Genomic DNA, 19,884 nt, shown 5'->3' with positions numbered 1-19,884 from the left:
CAAAATTTCAATTTACCTTTAGAATTCTGAGTTTTTCATGACAGAAATGGCTGGTGGGGAGAGGGTGTTGATCAATCCTCCCTTTCCACAGAAATGTAATAGCAAGAAATAGCAAGAATTGCAGAAATAACTGAAGAGTGATTTTTGTGATGCCATTTCACTTATTACAGAGCAGATCATCAGAACCCTCAAAGAACAGATATCTCACTGAGGAGTGAAAAGGAAGAGTAGAGGGTGAAAAAGCAGAACAGCCTATGTGACTGTACCCTCACCAGCTTAGTATCTTCTGTACGACTTTCAGCACTTCCTATCTCTCTAGACAAGATGAATGACAAGAGCTTGGATGTAAAAGATGTATGCTCATTACATGTGTATTTGATATGAAACTGTTATGACAAAGTCATAAAAAACCCATAAAAAAAGTAACTGCATATTAAAAATAAAATAGCACAACAGATAAAAATAATAGTTGGAGAAAGAATATTGTTTTATATTTGTGCTCACAGAACATAGTGCTATTCTATATTCATAGAAAATGTATCATTCTAATTTTCAATCAATATTCCATTACTTTCTAAGCTAATACTTAATTGATAAAAAGATTAAAATTATTATAGTGGATTTTTTGTTTACTTTTCTTAACCACTTGTAAAATAGGAAATTGTCAAATGCATTTTAAAACTAATTAATTGCAATGTAATTTTGCATTATTTATTTTCTTCTGATTTTGGTCCTTATTTTTCACACTTAAATGGAGAAACTTTCAAATTTGAAGGGACTAGTAAGGTTTGATATATGACACTCAGAATACAAAAATTTTTAGTAATGAAACCAAACATAGCAGTAATAGTGAACCATGGACTCAAACATTGTACTTGCATTTTTAAATTTCATAAGAGCCAATGAAGAAAATGCAAAACTGACCTTTATAGAATCATCATAAAATGATGGTAGTCTCCCTAATGTACTACTTACTCTTTGCAGTACCAAAGATCTATAACCATCTTTGTTTACAGAGATAAATATATAATCTGCATGAGCAAAAAGGGATTAACTGTATTGGGGTAAAGATAATGATTCTTTTTTTAATCATGTTTTGCAATATTGTGAGGTTGGCCTAGGTCTCTTAAGACAGACATGATAGGTATGTGATTTCTATCACGACAAAAAGGAGACTACAGTGCCCAAAATGATTGAGATATAGAATTTTGCCATTTTTCACGTCATCATTTCCTGTTCTGTATCATCAGAAATATGAATAAATAGAGTAAGCTAAAGAGTAAATTTTTTAAAAGTGTTAAAATAGAACCTTTGCACCTTCTTCAGAGCAAAAACTATTTCAGATATGATTATTCTGAAGAAGATAAAAGCAAACACTATTCATAATCAATATGAGTAGGTTACCATAGACAGAATTTTGTTTTACTACCATTTCAGGCATTTATCTAAAGAAAAGACATGTAAGTAAATTTCTCAGGATGAAAATAAATGAAGAACAAGTAAAGAGACAAGAACACTTGACAGTGGGGTTTTTTTATGTTGAAACAAGCATCCTGTAGAATTGAAAGGAATAGTTTATAAGAAATCCTTTTTAACTTGAATTTTTCCAATTAAAAAAATTGTATAATTTCTTGCAGATAATATAATTTGTAGAGAAAGAAAAACTCTAGATCAATAAAGCTGCAAAATTTTTATAAGCATGTGTGTTTGGGACTATTTTGAATACTTGTCAGTAGTAGTATTTGACAGAAGTGCTTAATTTTGTCTAAAAAAACCTGCATTCCTTTTTTTTAAATAGTTTAGCTCTGCATTTACCTTTCCTCCTCCAGCTACTCCCATTGTTCTCAACGGTGTCACATTTAACACTTTGGTGTAAAACATCTGATGGAATAGCAACAAATGTCACCATGGTTTAATGGCAGCCAGAACAAAGCTTTCTTGACAAAATTAAGATTCTGAGGCTTTTTTGGGAGTGGGTGTGAGCCAAGGGAGTCTGCTGTTGCGTTTGGGCTTCTGCCAGAGCATTCAATTAAAGGGCCTAGATTTTCATACTTATAGAGTTCAAAACTTTCAAAAGAGAATCTCACTTTCAATAGGTTTTCAAATGCCTTTTTTGCTGCTTTGAATTTTTGGCTGACAATTCCTCCTTTTCCTAGAAGTTGGTGCATAGGCACAATTGTTTATATACTCCCAAAACTGGCTTCTCATGCTTAGCAATGAATTAGAGGGATTTATTATTTATAGTGACTATTTCTCTGACTGGGGTCAACAAATTACGTATTTACATTGGGAGGAAAGAGGAAGAGGACACAGGTATATGATTATCTCACACATTTAGAGGAGAAAAAGCAAAATGAAGGTCTGGCTGACAAAGACTTGGACTGTCTTTGGTCCTAGAGTCTAACATTTCCTATTCACTAGGAATCTCTGAAAATCCTGTAAGAACTGATAAGTTGCTCTGGTTAGAGACAGAGAAGATTATGAAGCCAAGATTTGTATTTTGACCAGAAAATTATTTAAAAGTTTTATCTTTATTTAGATTAGTTAGTTTTTAGACTTTCATGGAAAAAAAAATCCATTCTCAAGTGCATCTAAACACTTCATTTGAAGTATTGAGGTGACCTACAAGGCTTTAAGCATGTGGTGTGAAAGCAGTGAAACCCTAAGTTTATGGGATGTTGGGAACACAGTGAGTAAATATAGAAGGTACAGCTTTAATACTGTAACACAGCCTGGAGACAGCCTAAAACCAACTGAGAGGCTGTTCTAGTGCACATCACAGCAGAAATACCACAAATATAGTAGTGTATTTAAACATTGTACACTTAAAAGAAAGTTTGGAAAGAGAAAGAAAGATTGGAAAGCAATCAGCACTTGGCAACATAGTGGAAATAGAAGACAACTTGCTCTCTTCAAAACTTCTGAGTTTTGAAGTGCTGTAGGTTGTGACACAGCAAACTCCATTATAAGATACACAATACACAATAATGAACATCAGATCTTGATCTCATTCTTCAGAAAAATCAAAGTTACACCTCACACCCATCAAAAATGACTATGAGAAACATAAATAGATCAAAATAATATAAGATCTTTGAAATTCCCTGCAGAGAACTGTGAAAGTACGACAGAAAACCCTACAACACTAACAAATTGAAAACATTTCCGTTACTGAAGAGACCTTCCTAACTCTTAGGAGGTCAAATACAGGACACAGAGGTTTATAGATCTTCAGATAAACCACTGAACATGGAAGGGGAAGGGGGAAGGAAGAAGGGGAAGGGGAAAAGGCTTTGATAGCATTATGTTTATATGCCTTTATATTTTTACAAAAGGTCTTGACAGAAAATGAACACTCTCCTTCCATGTGCCTCTTTGCATCCACAGTATTATTAATGCCTTTTCCTCCAAAGAGGATAGAATTTCTCTTTACTTAAAAATAGTGTTTTGGGAAATAACAATGAACAATCTAAAGAAAAAAATGCACTATTTGGTTTAAAAGGAAGGTGGAAGATGTTTCTTTTTATAATATGGTGTGGGGGAAAGGAGAATGGTAATTTTAGGGCCAGTTGACAATCGAGTGAACCAATGTCTCCTCTAATAACCCTGCAGAATATCCCAACTGTAATAAAAAGACCGCACCTAATCAAAGATCAATGATATGTACAATATTTAAAAGAGAAAAATATAACTCAATATTTATAGCTGTAACTTACTTTAATAATTTCTCCAAGAAATTTTTGACTCAGTCTAACCTGGCAGCCAAATATTTTGAATTGATATATTTTCTGGCATTATATAATTAAAAAATGATTTGTAACTCTTTAAAAGTAAGCAAAAGCAGAGGAAATTATTTTGAACAGAATTAATGAATCAAACTGTTTTGTAGTAGATTTGGATAAGATTTTTTTCACCAAATCCTTGAAAAAAAACCCAGTATCCATTTTAAATAACACATATTCAAAATATTAAAATTAAGTGGTTTAGGGGGAAAAGTTAATGTAACCACAAGAACAAAAATATTTAATACACTTCCTAAAAAAACCCTACAAACATATTTTGAAGCAAAATTCATAAGACAGTTACAAATAACTTTGCAATTATGCAGTTATTTATATACTCTCAGTGTTTTCTGATGCAGGAAATAAAGACTTCAAAACTTAGAAGGGTCATACCTGAAATGGCTTAGAACTGCTGATGAAGAGCGTCTGTCTGATCCATCTGTTTTCTTGATTTCCAAACTTGTACCACACCAGCCATCCCTTAGCATTGCTCACAGTTCTTTGGAAGACTGACAGCTTATAAACTTCTTTTCCAAACATGTGATAATGGAAGCGGAAAGCACAGGTTCCATTCCCAGAAGGGTTGAAGAGAGGACTAAGCAAAACTGCTGTATCTCGGAATTGGCGTGGCTCAGAGGACTCCAGGTACAGGTAGTGTCCTCTGGCTGTGCCTGTCGTGTGATCCTTTAATGGGCCTGTGTTAACTGTGGGGGTTGGACCCTGTATTCTGATCCAGTCAAAGTCATCCTCTACATCCTGCTCCCAATTGCACAGCCCATTTTCAAAGTCACACTGTAGGTCAGGGTCTGAAATGTAAAGAGAAAAGACTGTCAAAAATAAAAAAAAGCACTATCAAAAGGGGTGCTGCTTTAATATTTTTTTTATCCTTGCAAATATTTATTTCCAATATGTATCTGTCAAATTGTACTTAATTTGTTGAACAAACAGAACTGTGAGTAAAATTATCCATGTTATCAATTTTAGGTATTATTAAAATTAAAGACTGTAAACTTCTTTAACTGAAAGTGAACAGACCAAAGGAGTTAAAATTGAGGTTAATTGAATGAAATAAACCACACCATACTGTCTTGTAGGTACATGTGGTAAAAGATGTAATGTATTTTTGCTTGGCAGATTTAGTCTTAAAAACACATTGGGATCTTTATTATCCTCAATAATATTAACATGATAATTTTACCAAGGCTAAATCAAAGACTTTATAACACAACTGCATTTTTTTATTTGACACCAAGGCAAAATGTATTGATTACTTCTAATATAAAACAATAAAATGTGTCAGAGGTGGTGAATTTGCATTCCAACTTTGTATCTGCTTTTAATAAGCAGTAACTGACATCATAGCATTATTTTTTAAATTAAGCTGTTGCATTTAATGGTGTTTAAAACTGCAACTCAAAGCTTATCATAAACCTCAAAATAGGTTATAAATAAGCTAGGCATTCCACAAGTAGAAAAACTAAGATAAGCTGGAAAGCCTTCACTTTCTTTTAAATTTACAGCAGTTTTAAGTTGATATTCAGCAATTATTGCTGCAGACTGATATCACCTCGAGCATGTAAGGTGCCCCCCATTCTCAAACTGATTGTGATTTGCATAATTCAGTTACCTCAGGAAGCGATAAAGCGAATTCTAGTTAATTTTATTTTATATTAATGTTCTTGAGTTCTTAAAATTGATGAATGCATGCTTCAGGGGAAAAACCGTCAACAGCACCCTTCAGCACTCAAGGTGAATGTCAAAAATGGGAACAACTCATAGCTTTCCTCAGTACTTCCAAGTGCTTCCTTTGAAGGGGACAAATAGGTTCAGTGTGACTCCTATCTTTAATATAGATATTATAACTTTTTTTTGATAGGAAGAGTGTAGGTCCTAAGAAGAGGTAGGACACACAGTCAGTCCATCAGTACATCCGTACTTGTGTCAGTAAAATCAAAGATAGCACCCTGACTTTACATCCTCCATTTTAAAATAAACTTGTGACAAATGTTCATGTTTTACACAAGATAAAGAAATATATCTGTTTTGGATAAAGGAGATAGAATTCCATTTACCCTCAGTTTAACTCATCATGTGCATTCAAGTTTAAAATCATCATTCTGTTCTGTCTCTAACTATGCTGAGTAGAATCATTACTGGCTGTAGCAATTCTGTGCTCTTTCAGTCCAGGGGTGAATCAGCAGGTCAAATTTTGTGTGGCTTTAGTCAGCAATAGTGGAGAGTACTCACCACAGCTGTCTTCATCTGACCCATCCCCACAGTCATCCACAAGATCACAGACCAATAAACTGTCAATACAAGCTTTTGTGTCTCTGCACCAGAAGCGATTGGGACCTTCACAACTTAATGCTGGAGGCGGGAGAGCACAGTTTTCAAAGCTAATGTCATCAATTGCGGAGACGCCCTCATAAACTCCCAGACTGATTTTATCAAGAGAAAAACGGAAAGGATGTGGAAGGCGTCCAAGCTGGATGGCTGCCTTCAGCCACTGATTTCCCTCGCTGTAGTATGTCCTCCAAAGGACAGTAGGCTGTGTCAGCCTATCCACAAGCAATCGCAGCTCTGCTGCCCCAACTGACTGTCCGTAATTGTAATACCTAAAATGATAAAAATAAGAATGTTTAGTAGGCAAATGATGAAAATGAACTACATCAGTTACAATGATCACTACCTTTTCTGTTATATCTCTGTGATACGTAGGAAGTCCACAGGGCCTGTAAGTCAATCCATTTTCTGAATGATGGTAGGATAGGCTGCTGTATCAATCTCAAGAATTTAAGGTTTTGAGAGAAGAAGCATACTTCATTAAATTGAAACCCAGAACTGAAGAGTCACATTTGCTTTTATATTCAGCAAAGAACACTGCTCACTCAGATGTATAATTTCTTTTTAGAAATTTAATTCAGTACATGATTGTAAAGTTTTCAAGAAGGAAAAACAGAACACTTACTGAATGCATAAGTATGCTCTCTATCTATGTTAGTTTTTGTTAACATGTTGCCTTCTAAGCCTTCAGCATTTAAAACTGACAAATACGTAGGCTGGCAATTGTGCAACAAAACTGGGAGCAGAGGCACATATACAACCAACACTTGCAATATCCAGCTTCAAGTAATGAATCTTGGATTAAAAGACAGTTCCACTTCCTATGGCAGATGTATTTGACATCACTGAGATAAACTGCACTTAATTGTTATTAAGGTCAGGTCAAACCTTTATTTAAACATGACACCAGTTTGGCCTTAGTAAACAAATTATCAAAGCTATATTTTTTCTGTCTATCTTTGACAAGTTTGCACAAAGATTGAGACAAGAAAATTACTGAAAATGTTTGTTTGGGCTTGATTGTTGATTTTAGATGTGGGGTTTTGTTGTTTTGGTTTGGTTTGGTTTTTTCTGTGTATATGAAAAAATAAGTGGAAGCAAAGAACCGATTCTCATACTGGAACTTCTACTTAATGATAATGACGTCTAATTTTGGATACTCAAGGTGACTCAAGAACCTATTAGATTTTTCAATGCTTTCCTTTTCTTGAAAAAAAATTCACATTTTCAAATTATTAACTAAAGAACAAAGAATTAACCAAAGAATTTTTGGCAAAAGGACTGTGGTATTTGTCCATGTATGTACAGGCACAATCCTTTACTATAATTTTGCTCAGAGCCTGACAACAACATCATGTCATGTTTCACTTCTTTTCTGCAAGTGTTTCATCTTACATCTGTATTGTTCCCAATGAAGACTATATGCTGACAGAATAAAATGAAATACTTTAGAAAAAGATGTATCTATTTCAAACTATAACCTCAATTTCAGTTCAAGAGAAGCAATGTGAGTTAATCCAGCAATTTTAAATGTAAAGTATTTCATACCAAAATGACAGCGTGCAATTTGATCCTGTTTGCCTGAACTTTGGGCTTTGTAGCCGAGCTATTTGTGAAATGCTGTTGCTGCTCTTCAGAATGAACATAAAATGACCTGTTAAGATAAAACAAAAAACAACTTTTCATGCTCAAGAAATAGAGGGTTCATAAAGGTTTTTACAGCATTCATGGCCATCACTTAAAATCTCATTAAGAAGCAGGCTCATCTATTCCACTTCTCTGTTTCTAGGCCTGGCTTGTCTTACCTTCAGATTTATTATAGGTGTGATCCCGTGGAGGAGCTTGCTTCTGAAAGGCAGGTGGAAGAGCATTGCTGGAGCTTCTTACCCAGTCGAATTCATCTCCATTTACAGCTTCATACCAGCCACAGCTCTCTCTTTCAAAGTCACAGACAGCAGCTGGAATAAGGAAAGAGACATTTCATCTCTATATACAACATTACCAAAAAAGCTTTGCAGAATGAAAAGTAAATAAAATGTTTCTAATATGTCATCATCATTCCAGAAGTAAGTCTAGGAAAGGGCTGTGGAGAGGCAGAGTGGCTTTGTACCAGACATGAGGCATTTTCTTAGTAACAGCTGAGTAAAAGAGCAGCCACAGAGGAGCAGCCAAGCCATTGCTATGTGTACTCTTCTCAGTGAAACAGATCCTTCTCTCTTGTAGTGCTTTAGCCAAAGCACTCAGAGCAGGCAAGGAGCTGCTGAAAACAAACCTCACAGTCCTCCTGGTATGGAGCAAGAACACTGGGCACACAAAGCAGCCACAAACCTTCTGCAAGATCTGTTTCGTTGTGGGAGCCAGAAATCAAATCCCTTTTTTCCTAAATGCCAGCAAATATGTTAATGATAACAAAATCCTCCCTCTGTTCATAATTGGAATGGAGTTAAATATCAGGCATTAGTGAGAAACTATGCTATTGGTAATCTCTGCAACACAAACTACTGAAGTGAAAAAGATCTAAAAAGGATATTCAGCTGCATTCTTCAATTCCTCAATTTAAAGAGCAGTGATATTTTAGAAAATGTATGTATTACAAATACAGGGAGAAAAAAAGAGTGGAAGGGTTCCACTTATGAATGAATGCGAATTAACACAGAATCATGGAAGGGACCTTAAAGATCCTTTAGTTCCAGCCCCCTTGCCATAGGCAGGGACAGCTCCCAGGCTGCCCAGAGCCCCATCCAGCCTGGCCTGGAACACTTCCAGGGATGGGCTATTCACAGCTTTTCTGGGCAACCTGTTCCAATGACTCACCACTCCCACAAAAAAGAATTCCTTTTCATCAGGTTTTTCTCTCTGGTATTTAAAAAAAAATCTTCATTAAATAACAAAATTATATATTTTTTTATTCCTGCAAATATAACAGACTTTAAATGGAAAACATTAAGGAAATTAAAGACTTTAAGAAATAATTTATTAATCATATACATAGAATAAATAAAGCAATTATTCAGGCATGATTGTCAGAATTCTGCCATTATTTTATAATTCTTATCACAGCTTTCAGTCGTCAACTTATGCTATGTTCATAGAATATGCACATATCAGAATCATATGAAGTCCCCTGAAGAATAAGATTACATCAGTGTTTATTTTTGGAAAACATGGGAGGTTTTCTCCTTTTTTTTGTTTGATTTTGTTTGTTCTCCTCTTTAGAAACTATGTTACACTAATTATACATATTTTTTAGAAAAAATGAAAAATTACTAATGAGGCATATTAGTAGTATTGATAGCTGTAGCTTCTAAAAAGAGGTTTTGTAAATTATTGCCAATTAAAAGTAAACAGCTTCAAAAAAAATCTACAAATGTGGAAGAAAAAATAATGTTTAAGAGATCAAATAAAATATATGTTTTCTCTACATATTGTTTATGTGGGTCAGAAATGCCTCTGATAAATTGGTGCAAATCAAATGTGACTAAAAAACAGAAGGAAGGAATTTTTTGACAGAAAGTTTTGATAGAATAAAATGAAGACAAAATATATCTGCAAATATTCAAGGACCTAAGCATGAGAGAATTTACTGAAAATCCCCAGAGAGAATATCATGAAAAAGGAATATGGACAGCTATTTTTGATTTGCTTTTTAGTCAATTGAGGAAACCATCCCATATTCCCAGGAGAACGGCCACAAAGTATATGACAGACCTTGGACACAGATGGTTACACCAAATGAGGCAAATAAACAAGATAAAACTGTTAAGTCTGAGCCCAGACTTTTTGCATCTGTAACTTGTAAGACGGACAAAACAGAGAAGAAAGGATTCACTAGACCATTTAGCTTAAGAATGGATGAGTACAGTGAGATAAAATAGCCCTGAAACCTTCAACTAAATCTCAAACCAACTATTTAACACCTAGGGAAAATACAAGAATACAGAATGCTGGTAGAGCCTGGGTGAAATGCACTTGGATCCTGATGCTTGACAACACTTCAATTATCTGTCTTGTACCGTAACTTCTTTGACTGGTAGTTTCATTTCAGACAGACTGTTCAGGAAAAAAGTCTCTTGATTGGGTACTCTTGTTCTTTCTCTCACAGCGAACTCAACAATCTAATCTGCCTTCTCTCCTAAGAGACTTTTGGTTTTGCTTTTTTCCTATTTGTTTTTCTTCCTTTTTTCTTGTTCTCACATGCTGTGTATATACTCTAATCTCACGTGAGCCAATGCACTCTGCCAGGCTGTCTGCTCTTCATGTGCTGAAAAATTTATTGCTAGTGTTTCTTAAACTTGTTTTGTCAACCTTATTAGGTTTTTACATTTAACCAACCAAAATTTGTCATCTTTTCTATATTTTTGATTTAGAAAATACTTCAACCATTTGTTTGATGCTGTTTAACCCCTAATGGTATCCAAATGTATGAATACATTTTTCTTTGCTGCCCCTTTCAGCATTGTTTCTAACAAGCTCCCTCCCTAGTCAAGAAGTAATCAGAGATCCTGTGAGCATTGCATTTCAGAGTGGTTGGCTTTGTTGGTGTTTTGAGCAAGCTGCCTTTACACCTTCAACAGATTCAGTTTTCACTGACCTGACTTGCTACTACAAAACCCCAGATTTCTTTCTGATTTTGTGCTCTTATGCAAAGTACCTTTTTCTTTTCTGTTTTGAGGAGTTTTATTCTAAGGCCTTCACAAATCAGATGCGCAGTTTCTCTGTTAGCTGAGTGATGCCTAACATGAATTTAAAAAACAGTCTTGCTCAAAACAGTATTTTAAAAACAAGTGTTTAAGATATTAGTATTTCTTCAAGAATGGAAGTCCATAAATCTCTACAACCCCCAAAATCTCTGCTTGTCTTTCAGTCCATGTAAGTTTATACAGAATGCATCATAAATAAAAAATCCAGGTGAAGATATAACATCATCGTTACTGGCTTTTTATATTTCCCTTAATTTAAAAAATGTTTCTAAACCTTCCAATATCCCAATAAACTTTGAACTAATTTTCAAACAGTAATTTTACAATAAATTTAGGAATTTATTGCAAACTGACAAAATTTGCAATAAATGGCAAAAATAAAATTATCATCAGTTCTAGGAACCGGTTTAACTCTGGGCACAGTCATCTTAAATTGTTTTAACTCTCTTTATAATACAAACACACCTGCCTTCCCATTTTTGTTTTGTATCCCAGCTACTATTGAGTAATTCCCTTACCTACACTCTGTCAAACAACATCATAATTTGCTGATGCAGTGGCCTAATTTCTACACTGACAAACTGAAACAGAGAACAGTTAAAAAAATAACTGCAAAAGTTCATCCGCAATAAGCACTTCTAACTGAAACAAACAAACCAACAAAAAAAACCCCAAAAAGCAAGTCTCTACTTGAAGATCAAACAAGTCTGATTTTTACAAAATCCAAGGCAAAGTTTCCCCTTCCCTCAATTTTCATCTCCAAATATTAATTGCTACTATTTTGGAAAAAAACAAAACCAAAAAATCCACACTTAAATATAAAGGTTTAAATCTAATAGATGTGGTAGTCTCCTCTACTGATGGCTACAGGGACAAAATACTCCAGAACATTTTCTTTTGCTAAATTCTGTTGGGAAATCCATTTCAATAGCCATGAAATTGCAACAGACTTCTTTGTGATTTCAGTCATGTGGGCTTTTTAGTACTAGAAGGAAGATTTGTACATAACACAGAGGTGTATATCACTTGTGAAATGAGAAATAGCTTTGCCTATAAGAAAGGTAAAACATGCAGATTAAAAAGATTTTGCTATAAATAAATCTTGTGATATCACTGTGCATTTTTAACAAGTAACGTACATTTTTAACAAGTAACTGCACTAAATGTCTCCTAACTTAGCTGCAGGACATAAAAGATGGAGCTTTTTACAGAGGGAAAATAAACTTCTAAAATGAATTCTATAAAACTGAAGGGAAAGTTCCTCTTTTTACTGAACCATGCAAAAATAAGGTCCAGTGGTGACTATTCAGGTCTTCTTGTTATTTATCCTGTTTTCTCTGCCACCAAAGCCCATTCAATATTTTTTATCTAAGTGGATAATTTTCTGGAAACCAAATGAGTAACTATGCAATGAGACACAGGTTTTGCCCAAAAAATACTATGTAGATATTCGCTGAAATAAGTAGACAAGTTAGACTCATTACTTCTGGGTTCCGTAGAAATTCTGAAAGTGTGTGTGGCCTCTGTTGGAAAACTGGCCTTGCTCTTTCCTCAATGCCCTTCTTTTCCACAGCTTACTTCCTGTTTTACCTATTCCACAACTGCTCTTCTGTGACCCCTTATCTCAGTCCTAGTATCACTGGAAAACTGGAAATCCTCACTCTCTTTCCTCATTTCCCCAAGCAGTTCCCTGATCCAGGTCCTCTCACATAGTCTCAGCTGTCTGTCACATAATAGCCACATTTTATACTGATCCCTCCCAAAATATCACTGTTCCATATTTGTATTCTTCATTCCCATTCTCTCCTGGTTTTATTCTCTCTTACCAGACATTTAATCTTCCATTATTTTTCTCTCTCCTGACACTTTGATCAGCTGCTCCCAGTTCTCCCCCCAGAGCAGTCCCCCTGTCCTGGCTTCTTCCAGCCTTGTGGTATCTTCTCTCCTATTAAAGCAAGCTCAAGCAATGCAGCCTTTGCAGCCATTTCTTCCCCACTGTCAAAGGTGTTTTCCTTTCTCTCTAGATGGGATTTCAGTCCCATCCCTTCCCCATTTAACTTTTATGAGATGATTTTTATGCAGTTATCTAGGCACTTCCAGTACTAAGTACCTTCTCCAATTTACAACCTGGCAATCTTTTCACTCCTTCAACTTAAGCCCGTCTCTCTGAGCTGGCTGCTGTTACTGGTCTCACCTTCAAGAGTTCCTGATTTACCTGGCTGAAACAGAGTAGCAAGCATATGAGGCAGACATTTTGGTATGCAAGATTTGACTCTAAAAATGAGATTTAGGAAGAGTTACTGCATAATTAGAGCAGAAGCGTTATGCTTTGCTGAGATTAGTAATAGGAAATATGGGGAATTTTTCTTATAATACTGAGGAGATTTTTATTACTCATATAGGTAACCAATAGAAACCAAATAATGTTTATCTTTAAACAATTATGCCACTAAAGTAATTTTTAAGAACCAATATGTGCATCCTTCTCTTTACTTGCCTTCTAACTCAAATTAAGGTACATAAAACTGTGTACAAACGTATAGATTATGTCCAGTTTATGAATTACTTCATTTAAGGCTAGCCTTAGCATGCTTGTGCTTCCCTAAATTGTACACCATAGAAATAATAACTATTAAATGCATCTTTCATTTAGACATAAACACAAAATTACCATGTGTTTGTGTGTGCTGGTTTGGGCTGGGGTGTAGTTAATTTTCTTCACAGTAGCTGATAAAGGGCTGTATTTTGGATGTGTGCTGGAAACAGTGTTGATTATTGAGGGATATTTTAATGATTGCTGAGCAATGTTTATATAGACCCAAGGCCTTTCCTGCTCCCCCCACCAGCAAGGAGGGTGGGAATGCACAAAAAGCTGTGAGGAGACACATCCAGGACAGCTGACCCCAAGTGAGCAAAGGGATAGCCTGCATCCTGTGGTGTCACGCTCGGCAGGAGACCAAGGCGGATGTTCCAAGTGGGGGTGTTGGTCTTCCCGAGACACCATAATGTGTAACGGGGCCCTGCTCCCCTGGGGATGGCTGAACACCCGCCTGCCCACAGGGTGAATGAAATCCTTGCTCTGCTTTGCTCGTGGGTATAGCTTTTGCTTTCCCTGTTAAACTGTCTTTATCTCGACCCATGAGTTTTCTCACCTTTACTCATCTGATTCTCTCTCCCATCCATCCAGGGGAGTGAGTCAGCAGCTCTGTGGGGCTGGGCTGGGGGCTCAGCCATGGCAGTCTTTTCTGGCACATGTGGCTTGAAGGGTTTGAGATAATGACAAGTGTGCTTGGAATGTATTGGATCAAATTGATAGCTTGTATTGATTTTTAGATATGAATTGGCACACTCCTGCACTTGCCATTGGGCCTGCTTTCCTGACTGCTCATTAGAGCCTGGCGCTCACCACTGGCTGCTTCTTGCTTTCATCGCTTGCTGGCTTCTTATCTCCTTACTCTACTGTGCCTGGAGCATTCTGATAACAGCGCAGGTGATGAGCCTGCTGGCACACAGCCAGGTCACTGCTGCTGCTGGAGCTCCAGAGTGCACTGGAGTCAAGGGGACTGCGACCGGCCGATGAGGCCGCATGAGCCCGGGACTCCCTGGGGCGTCTGTGGCTGAGAACAGGCCCGCGCCAGAGCAGGGACATCTCGGAGCACCTGTGGCCATGGTCATGTCTGTGTGGCAGCAGGTGTAACTCTGAAGGGTAAGTCCCTGCTGCAGAAAGTACCCCTCAAAGGATCTATGGCACTGGGTGAGTCATTGCTGCCACAGGTACACCTCCATACATTGGTGACTGTCACGAGGCCAGAACCTCAAAGCATGTGACCATGGATAAACCTTTAAAAATATGCTATATTTCATATAAATGTAAATTATTTCTTATTTATTTTATATAGAAACCCATATAATTATTCCTGATAGTCCACACAATAAGTAGACAGAAAAAAAAAAAAAACAAACCAAAAACCCAGACACATAAGACAGGGCATAAGGGATTTCAAACTGATCTTATTCTTATTCCATCAACATAATTCTTAGGGTGCAAAAGTGAGCATTTAGACTACACCAAATGCAGAGGATGTAGACCACAGAAGTCATGCTGCACATTCATCTTCCAGAGCACAAGCACACAATGTGATAGGTGTGTTAGGTCACTGCTCTAAATCTGCCTTTTGAAAAAGGCTGTCCCATTCCTCCTCTGCTTTAATGCGTGGAAGTCAAGTATAAAAAGTATAAAAGCTTTATGGCCATAGTAAATTCTTCATCTGTAGAAGAAAAGCTGTGATCTAATAGTCAGGGGTAGCAGCACTCAAGAGAGAAAATATTTTGGCAGTCCCAGAAGTGGTAATCTTCAGCTGAATTCTTGCAGGCCTGACAGAAAAACGGGTACTCATTTGAGTAGAAGTGAAAATCAAAGGATATCTCAAGGATTGATATAGAGAGTTTAAAAAATTGTATGGAGACCTGGCTTATTCAGTGGGTGTAGTGGACCCAAGCATCTAACTAAATCATTTTGCTGAAATTTAAGATTATAAGATTTAAACGGAACATATTTTAAAAGACATTTTGAGCCCATGCAATATCATTGCCTGGTTCTCATACAAAGAGAAAGACATTAACAAGGTCAAGGTGCATGCAATCACTGTTAGATGGAACACCATTGGAAAAAAATCTTCATATTGATGAAAACAACAATGTAGTTGGAAGAGGTGAACCAAAATCTGTGCTTAGGTGAGTTCAGAAATATGGAAAATTGAGAAATATGAAATGCTTGCATCCAGGAGCAGGATCATGCAAAGAAAATATAGAAAGTAATGATGTACTACATAAGCAGGAAGATGATGAAATACTATTTGAAAAGAATTATAAGAGCTATTCTAGTGCTGCAGACTACCAGATTGATGTGCTGAAAGGCAAGTTTATTGCTTAGAAACAGTCAACTTGCCAAACTGCTTGCAATGTCCTTTGTGTACCTACATTCTGCTTCCCACATTACAAGCTGTACTGCTAGCACACATTGAGCCAGCTCAGCAGTAACAATGATTTATAAGTCAGCAATATACTTAGAGCAAAGATCACCATAAATATAATGGTTCCAAAGTTTAACCTTTAGCATGGCATTGTTAATGTATTGTCTTGACAAATGAGACGGGTATAATAAAAGAGTCTTCAGTCATATAATTAGAGGAAAAAGAAAAAAAAATCAGTTGCCATATAGGCTACTTGTAATTAAAGCTGGTCTAGGAACACCTAGCTGGACATTTGTCTTCAACCAAAGGTACAAGGCTGAAATGGAAACAAAGGCTGAATAGTTAAAAGGAAATATAAATGGCCACAAAAACCAGATCTTTATTTTCTTGATTAAAAGCTACCCCTTTGCTGCTATCCCAGTGCAGTGAAAGTTTCATGCAGCTAAATCTATCTAGAACATTTTTTAATTAAACTATTGATTTGGAAGTGTTATTATTTTGTCAGAGAAAAAATACCCTACACCTGAATTTAAAAAGTGTAATGGGAGAAAAATCCCGACTATCATAACCCAATGCTGCATAAGGTATGCAATCATAAGCAGAATAGAAAAAACATCAAGTAAATTAAAAATGGAATGCTTTAATATGAGTAACATTGACAGAGAAGTAGTGAAGAAGTAAAAACTCTTCTCAGCTGTGCCCAGTGAAATGAGAAGAAGCAACAGACACTTGTTTTACTGCAAGGTTGATCAAACACTGGAACAGGGTGTCCTGGCTGGCTGGGTAGTCTCCATTCTCGTAGGTATTCACAGCCTAGCTCTGTCAAGCTCAGGGCATTCTGGTGGCCCTGCTTCAAGCAGGGTGGTGTTTAACCACTAAGGAATCTTCAAATATTACTTCCAACCTCAGCTGTGCTACAGTAACATCAGAATTTTCTTTACTCTGGCCCACAAGAGGAAAGATATTCTGCTTAGTGAACACTCAATAGTAATTTCTGATTTTAGCTAGGCACACTGCTATCTAGTAAAACAAAATGCAGTTTTATATGTCAAACTTCTGTATATTTTGGATAGCAGTCTTTCTCAACACTTAAAACCCTCAATGTTAGTGCTTTAGCTGAAGAAGATTCAATGCTAAAATTGAAGAGAAATTGCATAGAAGCTGTAATTATTTCATTTATCTGCTAATAGTCAAATAGATCTTTGTTTATGTGAGCAACAACTATCAAATCTCCAAATAAAACCCATAAAATATGAACAGTGAAATTGGATTATATTAGCGCCTCTAGAGAAGTTCATATTTTTAGATGTGTAACAGGGCACAGAAAATAATTTGAGGCTCTTTTTCATAATATTACTGTCATTTGTGTTGAATGTGCTAGAAAGCATCATGCTCTATTTTTAAAAAGAAAGCTTGCATCAAATAAGGCTCATGGCAACTCTTTTGAAAATGCATCACAAGTTCTACAGCAAAGCCAGTGGTTTAAAGCAAGAGACTCATTTTCAAAAGTGCAAAGTATAACTGTGATTTCTTATGCAAAGCAGGAAACTGAATGAATCAAAAAGACTTTTGAAGCTGCATATTAGAGACCCTGAAACAGTTCCAAGCTCCCTGCTGACTGTACAGTGGAGAGGGACTCTGAGATCACCTCCCTCTACTTTCCCATGTGTTTGTTTCCATGCAGAGGAAGCCCAGGCACGTGGCCCTGACAGAAGTCACAGCTCATCCAAACAGAAGATGCTGACTCTTCTTAAATTGTATCTGTGACCAGGCTCGTGGTACAGCTGTGGCATCTTCACATCAAAAGTAAGTATATAAAACACACAGTTTGAATGCAAGTCTGTGACCAGTGCATTAGAATTATAAAATAAAATACTACCTTTTAAGGAACATCTCCTACTAAATAATTAATCAAAACCTTTTCTTCTGGTTTTAATGCTAAGAGGGAAGTAGTTGCTACAGAAACTAAAAGGGGAAAAATCACAGAACAGAATCAAAGTGAAGTAACTATTTCTCGAGAGCTTTTACTTTTAATTAAATTTCAAGATTTATGAGGTCATGAAAGCATTGCAAATAGGACAAAGGAACATAGTCACAGGAGCTTAACAACATAGATTTCAAAGTTTTCACTTACGGCATTTGGTTTCATCCTGGTTATTTGGGCAGTCAGGCTTAAAATCACAAAATTTATCAGGCGAAATACATTGCCCATTCCCACATGAAAAAAATCCCTCAGGACAGTAAAAAGATGAAGCATTAGCATCTGCAGATTCTCTTTCCCCTTAAAAAAAAGAAAAATCAGAATAAGACATCTAAGTAAACCCACAAGTGTATAAATTTACAAGTGCTTTTTATCTCCTTTTAGTATAGGAAGGTGCTCAGCACAAGGAACAGATCAGCCCCTATGCAGTGTACTAGATTATATCACAGCTAGTAAGAAACACAGCTGATCTCAATGTCTGATGGCCTTAAACTAAATCTTACTCTCCACAATATTCAAACTTTCATGTGAAAAGTTATCAAATACACCTTGGTGTTAGAGTGCCAGGCTCCTGCTCAGAGGCCAGAGGCTGGTACAGCTCCCTGCTCTTTCCCTGGGAGCCAGGTGCAGGTTTTCCACCAAACCTTTCTGCTATAGCTGTGCTCTCTCTGTGCTCAGGTCATAATGAAAGCTGCAAGAAGCCAAAATTGGGTGCTGCACCATTACTACCCTGTACCTCAATTTACACACTAGAAAGCACCCCAAATTTCAATGAATGGGAAAGAAAAAGCCAGGGTCTGCTGGTTTTTTTCAGTAGATTTCTGGAAATTGAGTGAGAGGAATGATGAGCAGCTTTTCATGCCCTTTGTTTAACTTAACTTTTTAAAATACTCATATTTCTATCCAGACAGGGATTAAAAAAAATAATAACTCCCTTCTAAAGACAATATATTTGTGAATAATGGGTAAATGAGGGAATTGTAAGGAAAATAATTAAAGCAAATAAATGTTTCTCTAAATACCTCAACTCCACTGTATATAGGGATCAGAGAAGCCTTAAAAACACAATACTGAAGTTCACTATTATGCCTTTAAATTTTTGGATATTAAATTCAGATACCTGATGGTTATTACTCATCAACATCCCCCTGAGTGCGCATGTGTTCATGCCATTTTTGAAAAGCAGCTGTTAGCACTAGAGGACCACAAGCAGTAGTCTGACAGGTTTTATATTTCCATCCATTGGCTCTTTCAGACTACAGAGTATGAGTACAAAGATGAGTTTGGTGGGCATTTATTATCTGTGAGATATTTAGCAGTAATGATGGGAGAAACTTTTTGCCCTAAAGGTAAAGCAGCAGAATTTGCACTTTAGTGGAAAATATAGGATGCTTTGCTACTGCCTCTGAATACAAACATGACTGTGAGCAGGTACTACACAGTAAGAGGTACCAGGAAATTCCCACCAGAGCTCACTTTGCAGAATTAGCGCAAACTTCTTATAGCAGCTAATGTGTAACACAAGGATGAAAGCCTTCAATATAGAGCCATAGAATGGTTTGTATTGGGAAGGACCTTAAAGATCATCTAGTCTGCCATGGACAGAGTCAAAAACCTGTCCAAAACAGCCTGGAACACTTCCAGGGAGATGATTGCTTACAGCATACGGACATTTTTTCTCAGATTATCCTCTACTTTTTTAAAAGTAACTTCAAGTTGTCAGTAAAATAAGTAATATATAACAGACATTAGGGAAAATGTATTGAAAACCATGAAACTTGCCTTCACTTTCCTGGCTGACTCCTAGGAGTGATCTGTTCATTACTACACATTCCCCTGCTATACTGATATCATCAATAGCAACAGTAGCATTTGTTGTTAGAATAGTACCTCGCAAGATAATCTGTAAAAATAGGAAAAAAAAGTTAATTCATTAAAGGTGACACAATAAAAGACACAAACACACACATACATTTATTTATATATTCATTTATAATTTCTGATATCTGTGTAGGAACTAAATAGTTCCTACAACCAACTCTGAACATCAGCCAGGAAAAACTACAACTGAGATTTGGTGAGGTCAGAAATTTGATCCTCCATAG

At 36.4% G+C, this 19,884-nt stretch overlaps 1 protein-coding gene across 1 annotated transcript in view; it reads right to left on the bottom strand.

Moving 5' to 3' along the window:
- The window catches only part of MALRD1 (MAM and LDL receptor class A domain containing 1), a gene marked incomplete at both ends in the record, with an annotated part of 238,466 nt that overhangs the window by 169,183 nt on the left and 49,399 nt on the right, over positions 1–19,884 (bottom strand). The window contains 5 exons of the mRNA XM_084210137.1: positions 4,176–4,588; positions 6,030–6,397; positions 7,674–7,779; positions 7,931–8,083; positions 19,568–19,682. Coding sequence (XP_084066263.1) covers positions 4,176–4,588; positions 6,030–6,397; positions 7,674–7,779; positions 7,931–8,083; positions 19,568–19,682 — 1,155 coding nt within the window. The remainder of the gene's footprint in view (positions 1–4,175; positions 4,589–6,029; positions 6,398–7,673; positions 7,780–7,930; positions 8,084–19,567; positions 19,683–19,884) is intronic.

The sequence above is a fragment of the Fringilla coelebs genome (genome assembly GCF_963513975.1).
Source record: "Fringilla coelebs genome assembly, chromosome: 1".
Classification (NCBI taxonomy): domain Eukaryota; kingdom Metazoa; phylum Chordata; class Aves; order Passeriformes; family Fringillidae; genus Fringilla; species Fringilla coelebs.
This window is presented reverse-complemented; position numbering and strand designations above follow the sequence as displayed.